General features: G+C 41.8%; 1 protein-coding gene across 6 annotated transcripts in view; it reads left to right on the top strand.

Annotated features, from left to right (window-relative positions):
- Window positions 1-13998, top strand: part of Cdep (Chondrocyte-derived ezrin-like domain containing protein) — a 33605-nt gene that overhangs the window by 3438 nt on the left and 16169 nt on the right. For 3 of the 6 annotated variants that reach the window (XM_070280736.1, XM_017237304.3, XM_070280733.1), the window contains exons 2-10: window positions 3884-4587; window positions 9925-10157; window positions 10213-10434; window positions 10495-10738; window positions 10797-10957; window positions 11020-11094; window positions 12891-12997; window positions 13237-13352; window positions 13416-13665. In XM_070280736.1, coding sequence (XP_070136837.1) covers window positions 4351-4587; window positions 9925-10157; window positions 10213-10434; window positions 10495-10738; window positions 10797-10957; window positions 11020-11094; window positions 12891-12997; window positions 13237-13352; window positions 13416-13665 — 1645 coding nt within the window. In that variant the 5' untranslated portion in view covers window positions 3884-4350. Of the gene's footprint in view, window positions 1-3883; window positions 4588-9924; window positions 10158-10212; window positions 10435-10494; window positions 10739-10796; window positions 10958-11019; window positions 11095-12890; window positions 12998-13236; window positions 13353-13415; window positions 13666-13998 lie in introns of those variants that run through there. The other 3 variants (XM_070280738.1, XM_070280737.1, XM_070280735.1) reach the window with 2 other exon arrangements.

The following is a 13998-nucleotide window of genomic DNA, read 5'->3' as shown; positions in this document are numbered from 1 at the left end:
AGGTTTTCTGGTTTTGGTCAAAGCATAAAACGATTTCCATTTCCGTTTGGAGTGGCATAAAATCATACCTAGCCATGAGTTGCATATAAATTCAAGCTCAAGTGCTTATGTATGGATACAGTCACCTCTAGCTAAGCTGTACACAGAGGACTTTGACTCTTGAGAGTTCAAATATATAGAAAGTGTTTCTATTGTACCTGGTTCGGATGTCCTTCAAAGTCCCTTAAAGTATCTTTTATTTCTTGCCAGTGCTGCGACAAAGCTATTAGATATCTCTGCCATCTTTTCTATAGTTTTTATCTATTTCTTTTCAACCAATTGCCGCAATTTGTTGTAATTTCCATCCAAGTTCCCCCACAGAAGGGGTTGGGGAAAGTCGGGGGATTAATGTACGAGGGGTAGTACAAAAGTTGCTGTCTAATCAATACCCATAGCCACTTGTTTGTTCAGTCAAAGTGTTGTCCAGCTGTCACTTGGTGTGTTTGTCAACGAGTTTTATTTTCCACTTCGTACTGTGACTGTGCCGGTGCCCGTGCATGGGTGTATCTTTGTATCTTTGAGCTACCTTCGACAATACTAATTGATTTCCACACACACACAAACTATATTTCAGAGACTTTCAGCTTTTTGATTGCGGTTTGTTTTCATTTTTTCCTAATCATAATTCCCCTGAGTGCGTGGATCGAGTTTCATATTAGCAAACAATTTATTATAAGCTTCGACGTAAGGTATCATGTGAAAATATTTATCAGTCTTTGACATAATAGATACAGAGTATCTTTAACAACGCAGTCTAGCTAGAAACTTGTAGAAATTAAACAATATGCACGTTCTAACTTATGCCTTGAAATAATTATAATAAAGATCATAAAACTCGCAGGAGAACAAAGGTTTCTATGGGACACCCGTTCGCAACCAGTGCAGATAGCAATTAAGAGATTCTGAGGGTTCTGAAGAATATTATCTGCTGACAAGTACAAAACGAGACGTGGAAGGGCTGGGTCAGGCAAAAATTTTGCCACACACATGTGCCCCCAGCTCCTCCCTGGATGTACTACCATCAGCGCCCCTATATCTGGTATCTGGGTGTCTGGGTGTGTGCACCATAAAGTATAGTCGTATATAATGAAATGATAAACAAAGAGCCGAGTCATATAAAAGAGCAACTGCCCGTGGTTGTGGCATGTAGTTGGACGTGAGCTGGACTGGGTAGGGGGGGACTTTAAATAAATATTTTAATGAACTGCACTAAAGGCTGTGCCGACTCCTAAAAAGAGTTGACTTTGAAACGCAATGACTTGCTGCCAGTAGCAACAACAAGAAGTCTGCCTGACTGACAGACGGAGCGGAGTGCATCCTTTTATACGCACACACATCACTTGGTGTTTGTGCATTTTATTTTTAAACCAGTATATGGTATTATGGTATATGGTGGAGCGTAAAAAAACCAGGCAGGAGTAGGAGGAGAAAGCCATGCACCATGCACCATGTGGGATGTAAAAAAGATTTTTTCGTTGAAGTTTTAATTTTTCTTTCCTTGGCCTGGCCCTATACAAACATTCAACTTCAATTGTTGTTTCTGGGGCTTTGGCCTGCTCCGCATTTGTGTGCCTCGTTTTCTGAAGAAATCCCAAAGTGATTCATCTTTCTTAAAGGGGAGCAGCCGCTGCTGAATTATGAAAGATGCTGAAGATACATTTTAATTGAGATGCCTTGGGATGCCTTTCTCTTCTACCAGATAGATCGATTCAGATTTCATAAAATTATAGCTGACATGGTTAATAAATAAAAAGGAAAATATTAATTAAAATTGATAGGAAAAGAAAACCAATTGAAAAGAAAAACTGATTCTGTCACTTAATCTTTGAAGAAGAGTTGAGAGTTGTGTGTATTTCAAAGACTAGCATTCAAGGTTTTATTTGAGAGTTTCAAGTTACAGCCACGCCCCATTCCTGACCTTTTTCCAGCACACCTAGAATGCGATGCGAAACTTAATTAATAAACCATGAGTTTATGTCACTCCACAGCATATAAAAGTCATAAAACTTTGATGGGTTACGAGCACACAACTTTTTGTGGGTCACACATACAGAAGATACAGATGCACAGGCCTGGCTGGAGCTAGAGAGATTCTGGGGAAAACTTGTTAAACTTTACTTGACAAACAACAAACTCCGGAGTGCTCAAGTTTGGATGGCAGTGATTAAAACCGGCAGGTTCACTGCAGATGGGACACATCATTCGCCAATTTGAGCCTCGGAATGCGGAGAGCTATGCGGCCAATAAAGCCTCGGCCAATAAAGCCTTATGGCTCGAATAAACGGCTACTTGCTGGCCAGAACCAAACTTGGCACTAGCGGTACTTCATCCCCATTCACCGACTTGTCAGTCGGAGAGTCAAGCCCCAGAAGCAACTCCCATAAATTGCAAACATCGTGATTAATATCGTGAGCTCGTCCGATCTGTGTCCTTATAAGGGGTTTTATGCATTAGGATCCCAGAAAGTGGGTCTCGTTCGATTGAGAGCAAATGCCTAGTTGTTTGTTGAGGCTTCTATTGATTGAATTGTAAAATGGAGATAGTAATGAGTGTGTTTATGAGCTAAACAAAAGCAATGCATTAGTAATAAACCCTTTTGAATTATAAAGCGGATGCCACACAAGATAACTGACTGGAAAGACAGCCGTAGGTCTTTTCGGACTGGAAATAATAAATGACACGATGCAAGTGGGCGACAATCTCTATTTTTCGTAAGCCGGGCCATGAAAAATTAAAAACACATAAAACCCAAACAATGACCCAAATAAATGACCGACTGTGGCTGGAAATGGGGAATAGAAAGAAGAAATTAGTGAGGCACCTGTGAAAATAAATAAGCTTATCAAAATCGACCCACGGGGCATAAACAGAAGATATGCCCTGTGGGGTGGAGGGGAAAAGGCGGCAAATCAAATAGAACTACCTCTTGGCTGCCGCTTGTCTTGGCCGATCGAGTTTGACGGGCCCCGAAAAGCCTACCCACGTGTCTGGCCCACGCTCACCAAGCACACCAAGGAGGAGAACAACAACCAATAATGGTGGAACAAATAATGCTCCCAAGCTTGAATCTAAAGCCGTGGCCATCCAACCTACATAGAAGTAGACTGGAAGAGGGAAAAGCTTGGCGCCTATTATGCTGTGGGCAGGCCTTAAAGAGAGGCACAAAATAATAATAAAATATGGAAAAATTATGAAGAAACCGACGCTCAGTTCACTCGGCCCCTTAGTCAGAAGCATTTATTTATGTCTTGGCTCGTAAATTTGAATGCGAACGTGGCCGGCTGGCTGTCAATTTGCAAGATACAGATACAGGATGCCGGCCCCATCCATGAGGTTGAATGGGGCGTGAAATGTGTGAATTTACGATGCGATTCGAGTATCTTGTATGCATAGTCAGGTTGGGAAAGAGACACTATAAGGCCTGGGTTGATAACCAAACTTGACGGCGTTCAATGAACCGCAGACTTTTCGGCCCATCATCCATCCATCCATTCATTTGAGGAACAATACCCTTATCTGTGCTGCAGTTCTTTCTCATATGCATGTGACAAGTCCATAAAACCGAGACAGAGTTTCTGTTTGGTTCCCCGATTCGCACAAGTCACGTTTCGTCATAAATAACACAAATGATTAGCATGTGCTCATAAAGAACATAGTGGCTAGAAATGCATGTCTGTGAGCCATTTGTCTCTGCTAATTGCGGTATGATTAATAGAACTAGACCGAACGAGTTCCCTAGAAATGGGAACTCGATAGAGTTCGATTGTTGCAATCCTTTTAAGCTATTATCTCTCAACTTTTAATTTCTTTTAATGACATGCTTCTCTTCTTGTTGTGTTTTTAGGAAAACGATACCCAGTCCAGAGGAACTACGATGAGGAAACCAAGTGCCACACATGCGTGTTGTAAGAGTTATCGTGCACAGACAGTTTCACAAGCGAACCAATAAACCCATTTGACCAAGAAGAAATATGCCAGAAATCCACCAAGAAACTTAGAAAGCGGCGAATGTGAAACACATGTGCGGTCCGCAGCTTCCCCATTTTTTCGTTATTGTTCTTCTCCGGCAACGAAATGAAATTGAATTAAGCCCGAACCGACTATAGAGGAAAACAAACAGAGACAGCTGGAAAATTCAATTAACGACACAAAACGATTCAAACCCAGTACCATTCCAAGTTATCGCATTTACCAGAAACCTCAACGAAGACAACAGCGCCCCAAGACAGCAATTAGGAATCAATTGTCACGATCTATGCCAGATCCTGAAAGCTTTACTAGCCGGAGGTAACCAAGATACTCGTCTACAAAATGTCTCTGGCCGACATGGGCACTGCCTCGCGGTCCGCCGGCGGCGGAGGAGGTGGTCGCCACTATGACCTGGCCAGCGGCGGTGGTGGCGGTCTGCCCGGCGGGCGGATGACACACTCCCTGAGCACACCCTCCGGCGTGGATGGCACTCCCTCGACGCCCAGACACCGGGGAGGCAAGAAGCTGACGGTTCGCATACAAATGCTGGATGATTCGGTGACCATGTTTCAAGTTCAGGTAAGAGGACCCCACAAACTAGGCAATATAAAGTTATTTAAGATATTGTAGGTAATGGTAATTAGTACTATTAAATAGCTAATATTTATAAGAAAGTATATCCAAGTGCCTTACGACAGGCCCTCTCTGCCTGCCCCAATTTAAGAAATATCTTTCTCCGGAAGCACCTGCCGAAACGGAAGCCATCCGTTAAAAGGGAATTGCATAAATGCACCTCTATATGTACACAACAGCATATGAATGGAGGGCACTGCCCTGCCCCAAACAATTTCACGTGCAAATGGAAAAATATATGAGAATCTACTTTTAATTAAATGTGGACTCGAAAGACTCGAGGGAAAAAGGACCAGGAGCTGGAAAGAGAATGGTGGGGATAGCTGCAACTGGGATTTATGCGACAAGAGGCCTTAGGTTTTCGGTGGGCGTGGCACCCTACTCCTGTTTGGCATCGGGCCAGCTAACGAAAAGTTCTTTCGTTGTATTTCCCGTGGCAAACAAGCGCGGAGCAGCAGAGCGGCAGAAATCAACAGAAGCGGCAGGAAAAGTGGGCTGGGAGGCACTGCTTGTTACAGTGCAGATGCAGTACATCCGTTCCATCCCCGCCCCATCGCCACTGGCCCCGCGTAAAACACGGAAAACTCAACAACTTGGCATAGATTTGGCCCGATGCTGGGACGTTTTCCTCTATTTTTTTTTGTTTTTGGCCAGAAGTTCATTTGGGGTCTACGAACTGTTGTCTGCTGGGGCTGCACATGTCTGATTGTTGACCACAAATCGCATTAATGCAAACCGAATTGCCAGCCCGATGAATGCCCCAAAAATGCTCAGACACAGCTCCTTTTTCCTGCTGCCTGCTCCTTGTTGCACAACTGCCTTCCTCGTTCCCGTTCACGTTCTCCATTTCCCAGTTGTCAGCCACTTTGTGTTGGTTAATGGATTTTGTCGTAGTTTGCTCTTCATGTTTCTGTTGTTCTTGCGCCACTTCCTGGCTCCATTAGCCCGGCCTAGTGAAAGGCTTAGGCATTTTTGTTTCGCAGTTGAAGTGGCCACGCCCAAAAGGATACACTTTTAGAAATGATCTCTCTTTAATTTAAAATCTAAATGTTAGATGGGTAAAACACTATTTGCTTTGTTAGTTTAGTTATTTTTTGCTAAAAATCAAAGTTTATTGCCTAATATCTAGGTATTTATTTTAAAAATATATATTTCTTCATGTGCATCCCCAGCTTAGACACATTTTAAAGGCTTCAACAAACCGGCAGTGGAATAGAGCCAGCGGGAAGTGGAAATGTTTCAGGGCAACAGCAAAATGGTTGCCATTGTTTGGGTGGTTTTCTGTTGGGGTTTCGGCAGCCAAGCGGGTGGCTTGTGGTTTATTTGGTTAGGATCGGGGGTTGGATGGTTGTTGGTTTCGGTTGTTGTAGTTCTTGTTGACGTAGGGCATTCTGGCCTAACCTTTTCATAAACCAGTTGCACTTGAGGCGATGCCCCAGCTTAGTAAACGCTGCAAAGTGCTCGACTCAGAAAACTATTTTTATGCGAGATTCAAACATTCGTTGTCTGCATGCATTCTATGGAATTTTATTCCTCTGAATTGGCTCGTAGTGGGTTTTCCATTTTGCCCAAAATACTTCAGGACTTTTCGCATTTTGTCAGCCAAATACGAATGTAAATACGTTGGAATTTTACTATTGTATACGACTATTTTTCAAGCTAGACTGTATCACAGTTCTCTCTCCGCATTAAAAATTCAATCGTGTTACATTTTCGCTGTGAACTGAAATTCTTGCTTACCACTGCGTATACGTAACTCACAATATATTGACATGGTTGCATTTTTAAAAAATAGAAGCCTTGAGGTGCCCCCACGGCACCCACCCCTTTCACAGTGATTCCGCAAACATGGGCAGCGTTTTCCGGCAAGTGTGGGTTTCCTGGGCCCCCATCTCTATAGTGTATGGCCCCTGGCTGGAAACGAATATTGTTGCATGGTCGGTCAACTGCATTATTAATCAAGGCTTGTAATGGATTTTGTGGCTGGCAAACGATAATGTGGTTGTATATGAGGATGCGGCATGGCACGAGAACGATGAAGACGTGGTACTAGTGGGTTGTGGTCAGGCCAGGCTACCGGGCCAGGTATTTCCAGGAAAAATCTCGCAAATACCCACTCAAAGCGAATTTTACCTTCTCCGGCTGCCGAAAGCTGCCCAAAATGCCTGAATGGAAATATTTTGTACCCAAGAGAGCGTGTGGAATGTGAAGCAGGCAGGTGGCAGCACTGCACCCAGAAAATCTTCCATCTTATACGAGGTTTTTCCATTTGCAAAGTTTTCACTTTGCGCCATTTCGCCATTTATTTATCTTAGAGAAGAATTCCGTTGTTTGCCGAATTTTATTTGCCGTTGAGCGCGAAAAAGCGTTAAAAGCTTATCTCTGTGTAGTGTGGCAATTTTGCTGATAATGCAGAATAATGGAAAGCCATTCGAGGAGTCCATAAACGTGTGACGCAAGCAATCGCAATTCGCGTATTTTGAAGGTTGTGTGGGATATAATTTTTGTGGAAAAACAAGCAATGATTGACAGGAAAATCAATATTATATCCATCGAAGTTATTCATGTATGATACAAGGAACTTTATTGATTAAAGAACTCAAATCCTATATACTTTTATTACGATACTAGCTCCATTACAAAACCAGAGGGTCTCCTTCCTTTCAATTACCACCATATCTCACCAAAAGTTAAAGACAATTATTTCATTTCGAACATATTTTCTTGAAAACTTTGGTTATTATGGTGTCTTTTGTGAAATTCGAAACTTTTCTGGCCAAAGTTTCGCAGTAGCTTGCCACGGAGGACAGCCCGCAGATTTGGCAGCAGCATCAATGGGGTTAGGAGGGCTTTTCAATAGACAAGGACAATGCAAGTGGAACGATATGAGTGGGGCCTCAGTCACCTTGCCTCGACCTATTGCCTCCACTTTTATGCACTGGAAAAAAGTTAACTTTTCTTAACAAAATCAATGAAAAAGTGAGAAAATTGTAAAGCAATTATATTCTGCTATTTGTTATTCAGTTTCCCCAAGTGTTGAGATGGCATCTGCAGTTGCCAATGGTTCTTGTCCCGCTTCTGACTCTCGGTAGCGACAAATTGAACAACCAACAATTGATGGCCAACTTTCCTATTGGCGTGCATGTGTCTCGTTGTGTGTGTGTGGGGGCGGGAAAGTGGCGTAAAAGGGTTGTGTTTGCATTGAAAAGCTTTCTGTCGGTCGCCCACTTCCGTTCTGGCCGCCTGCAAAAGTCGCCAAAGTTAATTGGTTTGTTTTGTAGTTGGAGAAGATCAGAGAATTGGCCTAAAAAGATAAATGGCTCTGGGAGCAGCAAGCCATTCCCAATGAATGGCCACTACAAGTATATTTGCCTATGTTTGTGTTGGTTAGGAAAATGTCACAGCTTGGGCGTGGCTGTTGGCTCATTGTGGATCCTCCCGGCTGGAAAAAAGCAAACAAAAGAACTGCAGTCGCGAGGGAAGGAGACTCGAGCCGGGATTCCCTGGAGAACTCTCGGCACACATTCATCTCGGCTTCTGCAGTCTGCATTCCGCTTTTGTTGGCCAAATTAATTAAAATATCCTGAAATGGGGGCAACAATTGTTCCAAACTTGTGCAAATAACATTTTAGTTAGCCCCCAGTTGGAAATATATTTCCTTCCAATTTTCGTAACTTTTGTTGCGTCTGAAAATTATATTTGTGTTATGCAGGGAAAAGTGAAAAGTGCCATAAATAACATTACAAAAACCACAAAAACTTTTCACAGGCTTATGCAGCTGATTCAAAAGGCGAAAATAAAATAAACGTTTATTTATGGTACTAGTTAGGACACGCCTTTAATCGCATGTTGGCTTTGAGGTTTTAAATTTAATTAAAACCCAATTTTTCAATAACTAACCCAAGGATTCAACATCCTGTGGCCACAAATACCTCAATTTCCATTAAATGAAAATTTATTTTAAGACTGTTTAAGCCAAATAAGAGTCTTAAGTTCTCTAAATAAAAATAGGAAGTTTGAGCTTACAAAGAGCTTAGAAGATAAAACAGGTCGAGGCATTCCATTTTATATGTTTACTCTGGATGTTTATTTTTGCGGATATATCAAATTTAAAACGGAAACTGAGAAAATGGCACATAGACCTCAATTTTATCATTTGTTTTTGCATTTAATATGCTGACCAGCCACACCCGATTCGATTTATGCGCTAAAAAGCCGCAAAAGCATTTTGGATGTTGGCCAGCGAATTTGTTGCGTTTTAGATATAGGCTTATGTACAATTTAGGACATAAAATATTCAAATATCCCACACACACACACGAACACACACTCGGGAAGGAGAGAGTTTAATAACGTTTTGGCACGCCTTGCAAAACATTTCACACTCTGATAGATTGTAGCCTGCTTTTGGGGGTCTGGCAGCCGAATGGTCCTGACAAAGCACTCTGTTTGATTGCCATTCGAATCCCTTTATTTGCCAGATGTCGTAGCATACGCCCTGGATTGTACTCTGATCCCAAATTAATGTATGCCAGACATCACACCTCCAGGTGGGATTTGCAAATTGAAATTGGAATCTTAATAGGTGCGATGCCAAGGTCGTGTGTTCCGAAATTAATAGATTTTTGGGAGTTGGCTGGCTAATTTGCTAATCGATAAAAGCAATTAGGCAAATGCATTAAAGGAGCAATGTCGAAAGCGATTAAGGAGATGATTTCATTATTTTTTTAATAAAGAATTCAAAAGCTTTTAATTTCATTCCGTCCATGTCTCCGTGAATTTTCAAATATTTTTGCCCACTTTGGTGTGGAGACCCATCTTTTATATAACTTAATTGCAGCCCGAGACAAAGTGGCCCAGTTTAGATGGACTGAAAGTTGAAGAAGGGGAAAAGCAGGCGTCAACTCAATTGAAATTTATTCAAATGCAATCAGACGCAACACCCACCATTTGGCGTCTGGCGTCATCTGGGATGAGCCACAAACTGCATGCCAGATTAGATTTTAACAAGCTTAACGAGTCCGAGCGTCTTAAGCCCGCCCAGTTTCCACTTTGCTGCGAGAACTGGGAAAACTCATTTTCCTGTCGCCCCCATAAATCCTCTTTCATTATGCGGTTGCGCCACTTTGGACTAAAATTGATTGGGTTTTACTCTGAGCGAAAGCAGCCACTTAATTACTGATTTAACCTTGACAGGCAGCTTGGGACCACAACGGCTAATGTTTTCTAAAGCTAAGCAGTTAATTCTGATCTCATTTACGTTTGAATTATCTACTCTTTCAGGCAAAAGCATTGGGCAAAGTCCTGTTCGAGCAAGTGTGTCGCCAGCTTAATCTTCTCGAGGCCGACTACTTTGGCTTGGAGTACCAGGAGGTCTCCACTCATACCAAATACTGGCTGGATCTGGAGAAGCCAATGAACCGTCAGGTGGGCCTGTCCCTCATCGATCCAGTGCTGCGATTCTGCATTAAATTCTATACCCCGGACCCAGCCCAGCTGGAGGAGGAGTACACCAGGTAAGGCATTAGCACTAATAGCATAAATGCATTACTCACAAATGCCATTTCACAGGTATCTATTCTGCCTGCAAATCAAACGAGACCTGGCCACCGGCAGCCTGCAGTGCAACGACAATACGGCGGCCCTGATGGCCAGCTACATTGTTCAGGCCTCGTGCGGGGACTTTGTGCCCGAGGACTATCCCGACCACACGTATCTGTCGTCGTACCGCTTTGTGCCCCATCAGGACGCCACCATGCAGCGCAAGATAATGGAGAACCACAAGAAGCACGTGTAAGTAAACCGCATTATCCCATTGTTGCAGTCTCCAAAGAGATGTGTCCTCTTTTGTAGTGGTCAGTCCCCGGCGGAGGCGGATCTCAACCTGCTGGAGACGGCACGGCGGTGTGAGCTTTATGGCATGAAAATGCATCCCGCCAAGGACGTGGAGGGGGTTCCCCTGAACCTGGCAGTTGCCCACATGGGCATCACGGTCTTCCAGAACATCACGCGCATCAATACCTTCTCCTGGGCCAAGATACGGAAGATTTCCTTCAAGCGCAAACGCTTTCTGGTCAAGCTGCACCCCGAGGGTTACGTAAGTGGCTATGATAGCCTCGGTGCTCATCAGATATTGAAAAGTTTCCATATTTTAGGGCTACTACAAGGACACTGTGGAATTCTTCTTCGAAGGCCGCAACGAGTGCAAGAACTTTTGGAAGAAGTGCGTCGAGAACCACGGCTTCTTCCGCTGTACGGCTGTGCAAAATACGCCCCGTCGCAAGACCCGGGTGCTGTCCCGCGGCAGCTCGTTCCGGTAAACTTTCCCATTTCGACTACGGTTTATGCCATGATTTTATATTTTTATTTCCCCCACAGATACAGCGGCAAAACGCAAAAGCAGATTATTGAATTTGTGCGCGAGAATTATGTAAAGAGGCAGAACTTCCAAAGGTAAGCCGCGATTTAGGCTAAGAGTGGCTAACTTTTTTTTAACCAGCCTTAAAAGCGAAGCTTTACCAGTTTTCGTACTTCTTTTTTTTTAAATCCAGTTCTGGTAAAGTTGCGTGAGTTCCTTCAAATGTTTTGTTTTGCTTTGATTGTTGAGAAAGAAATTTATGAAGCTTTGGCTTTAACAGCTTTTACTTCTCCAAAAAATTAAAAAACGAATCAAAATTTATACAGTTTTCTTAAGAGCATTTTATCAAAATAATATCTATATACTTCTACATATATTTATATTTTAAGCAAATAAAATATTATACTTATCATCAGCCTACATTGCCAAATCATCAAGACTTCGTTCTCATCAAACTCGACTCGTTCGTTTGTTGTTTCTTTACACTTTTTACGACACATTTGTATTATGGCTTTGGTTTTTTGTTATTTTTGAAATGAAGAAAAATGTTTTTTTGTTTTTTTTTACCCAACCACCCACAACAAATTCCCAAAAATGATACACATTATGAAAGTACCTTGACTAGGTCGAAATGAAGCGCCTTAGAAAAGAAAAGAGGATTTTAAAAACCAATTGGTATAAACAGACAAAACTTCAAAAACTTATGTAGCACAAAAACTTAAAAAACGTCCAATAAAAAATATAAAGAAAACCCCAAAAACAAAAACCAAAATCTAGCCAAATGTACAGCAAAGAATGACAAGCATCTCAATTACAACCATACTTCAGTTCAACTTAGTTTCCAATATTTAACTTTTGTGTTTCCATTATTGGTTTATTTCACTAACCAACTAACCAGTACCTACCAGTGTGTGCATATGTATCCATAAGTGAGACCTCCAATCTAGACAATCATTACTAACCATTTAGAGAACCCAAATAAAACAATTTAATTGGCAAACCCTTATATGTTCACCTTCTCGTTAGCATTCTGATTTGATTCTGATTACCATTCATTCAAACCACCTCTGACCTTCATGAATATTTGAACCATTGCCACTCATTGGATCGAACTGGGGAAGAGTCATTCATAGTTTGCCTTTCACCCATAACTTTTGTTTTCCAATAATCATAAACAAGTATAAATTTTCCTGCGCTGCTTTTGTCATACGTTTGTGTGTGTGTCACCTTAGTTCCCTAACCGAGCCACAAGCATAACGTTGATGGTAAGCCAGCTAATCATGTTTTAAACACCTTCCCCCCTGCTCCCACTAAATGTGTAGTAAATTAGTCGTGTGCCCCCCAAAAGTAAACCCCATCAGAGCTTGAGCTATCTTGTTTGTGATGTTATGTACGACAACTTCATGGGGCAATCCCAAACCCCATAGATATAATCATAGACTTGTAAATAAATATTTGAATTGCTCAATATTTGAGCTGAGTAAGGTTTGGTGTCGTTTAAGTAGAAACCGATAGAAACGTGCCCCGTAGTGCCTATGATATTGAATATTTTTTGTTCTGTATTATACTTTCTACCATAGTTGTATACTAACCAGTTCTTAAGACCTAAGTTCCTTTTCCGTTGGTTATACTTTCAACTGAAATGTCTTCGCTACTTTAAGCAATGCTCTCTAAACCTTAAACTGGAAACCTTTCCACTAACTTGTGCTAAACAAACTAAACTCTAAACTAAACAAAAAACAAATCCTAAAGCAAACGCTAAACTAAAACCTAAGACAAAATGAGAAATTAAACAAATTAAAAAGAAAAATTAAACCGCAAAAACCAAAAAAAAAACTGAGCATGTGAAAATATAAAACGTGGTATCCTCTTGTCTTTTCTTTTGCTGCAGGTCTCAGTCATTCCGGCAAGGGCCACTGAATGCTAGTAGCCGAAGTCAATCGCATACGTATGTGAATTCCAGCATTTCAGCCAATCCCCTACTCCCAATTGACACTGGTTTGTATTTATTTCGTTACTCGTTTTGAAGAATATGTGTATTCGATTCGATTTCATTTGGTTTGTCTTGATTTGACTTTTGAGTTGGAGCTTCATTTGTCGGCTGTTTTCGGTTTTGCTAGCTGAAGATGATGATCGTGAATGATGAATCATGAATGATGATTGAATGAATGTCTAGTCGAGTCGAGAGTTGTCTAGCGTATGCGATTTGATTTGTAATTTTGGATTCTCTGCTACAGCGGCATGGGACTATCGCAATCAATGCAGCGACTCGATGACCCCTTCTCTGACGAAGAAGGCAGCGGATACCTTGGATCGCCGACGCGACAATCCTACCGACCACATGCGTTCTCAAGTAAGTTTCCCATCCTCAATTGATCCGATGTTACTTTACTCACTTCCTCATATCCTCATAAAGGTCACAGCAGCCCAGGTGGAGATCTATCAGACGAAGAACTATGCACCGGACTCGCCAACCTCGCCGGAGGAAGCGGGATGCTCGGCGGCGGAACGGCAACACCACTCGGCAGCGGCTATGGACCAAATGAATTCGAACCGCTCGCTTTCACCACAGGGTCCGCAGTCGTGGACTTCGCCCAGCCACAGCAGCAGCCTCCACCAGCGCGCTCCCGATCAGGCTCGTGTGCATCCAGGAGATCACAATTTAGGTAAGTCAGTCAGGATCCTTCAACTGCAGATCCATGAGTTGTTTAGATTTCAATTCATTTTATTTTATTCAATTTTTATTCAAATTTAAATACAAAAGGGTATAGCCGACCCATTTTTAAAGAAAACTTATCTATAGGTTTAGTTTAGTTGAATAAACTTTGTTAATATTATTTAAGTTAAATGTTAAGTTTACTTTATAGAAAAATACCTTAAATTATTTTACTTTAAATCATTTAGTCCTTAAGTCTAGTCTTTTTATATTTTAATGGCCGTTTTAAATAATTTTAGAACCCAAATGGGTGATTCTTAATGCGATGATTTCTAGTTTCAGT

The sequence above is a fragment of the Drosophila bipectinata genome, chromosome 3R (genome assembly GCF_030179905.1).
Source record: "Drosophila bipectinata strain 14024-0381.07 chromosome 3R, DbipHiC1v2, whole genome shotgun sequence".
NCBI lineage: Eukaryota > Metazoa > Arthropoda > Insecta > Diptera > Drosophilidae > Drosophila > Drosophila bipectinata.
This window is presented reverse-complemented; position numbering and strand designations above follow the sequence as displayed.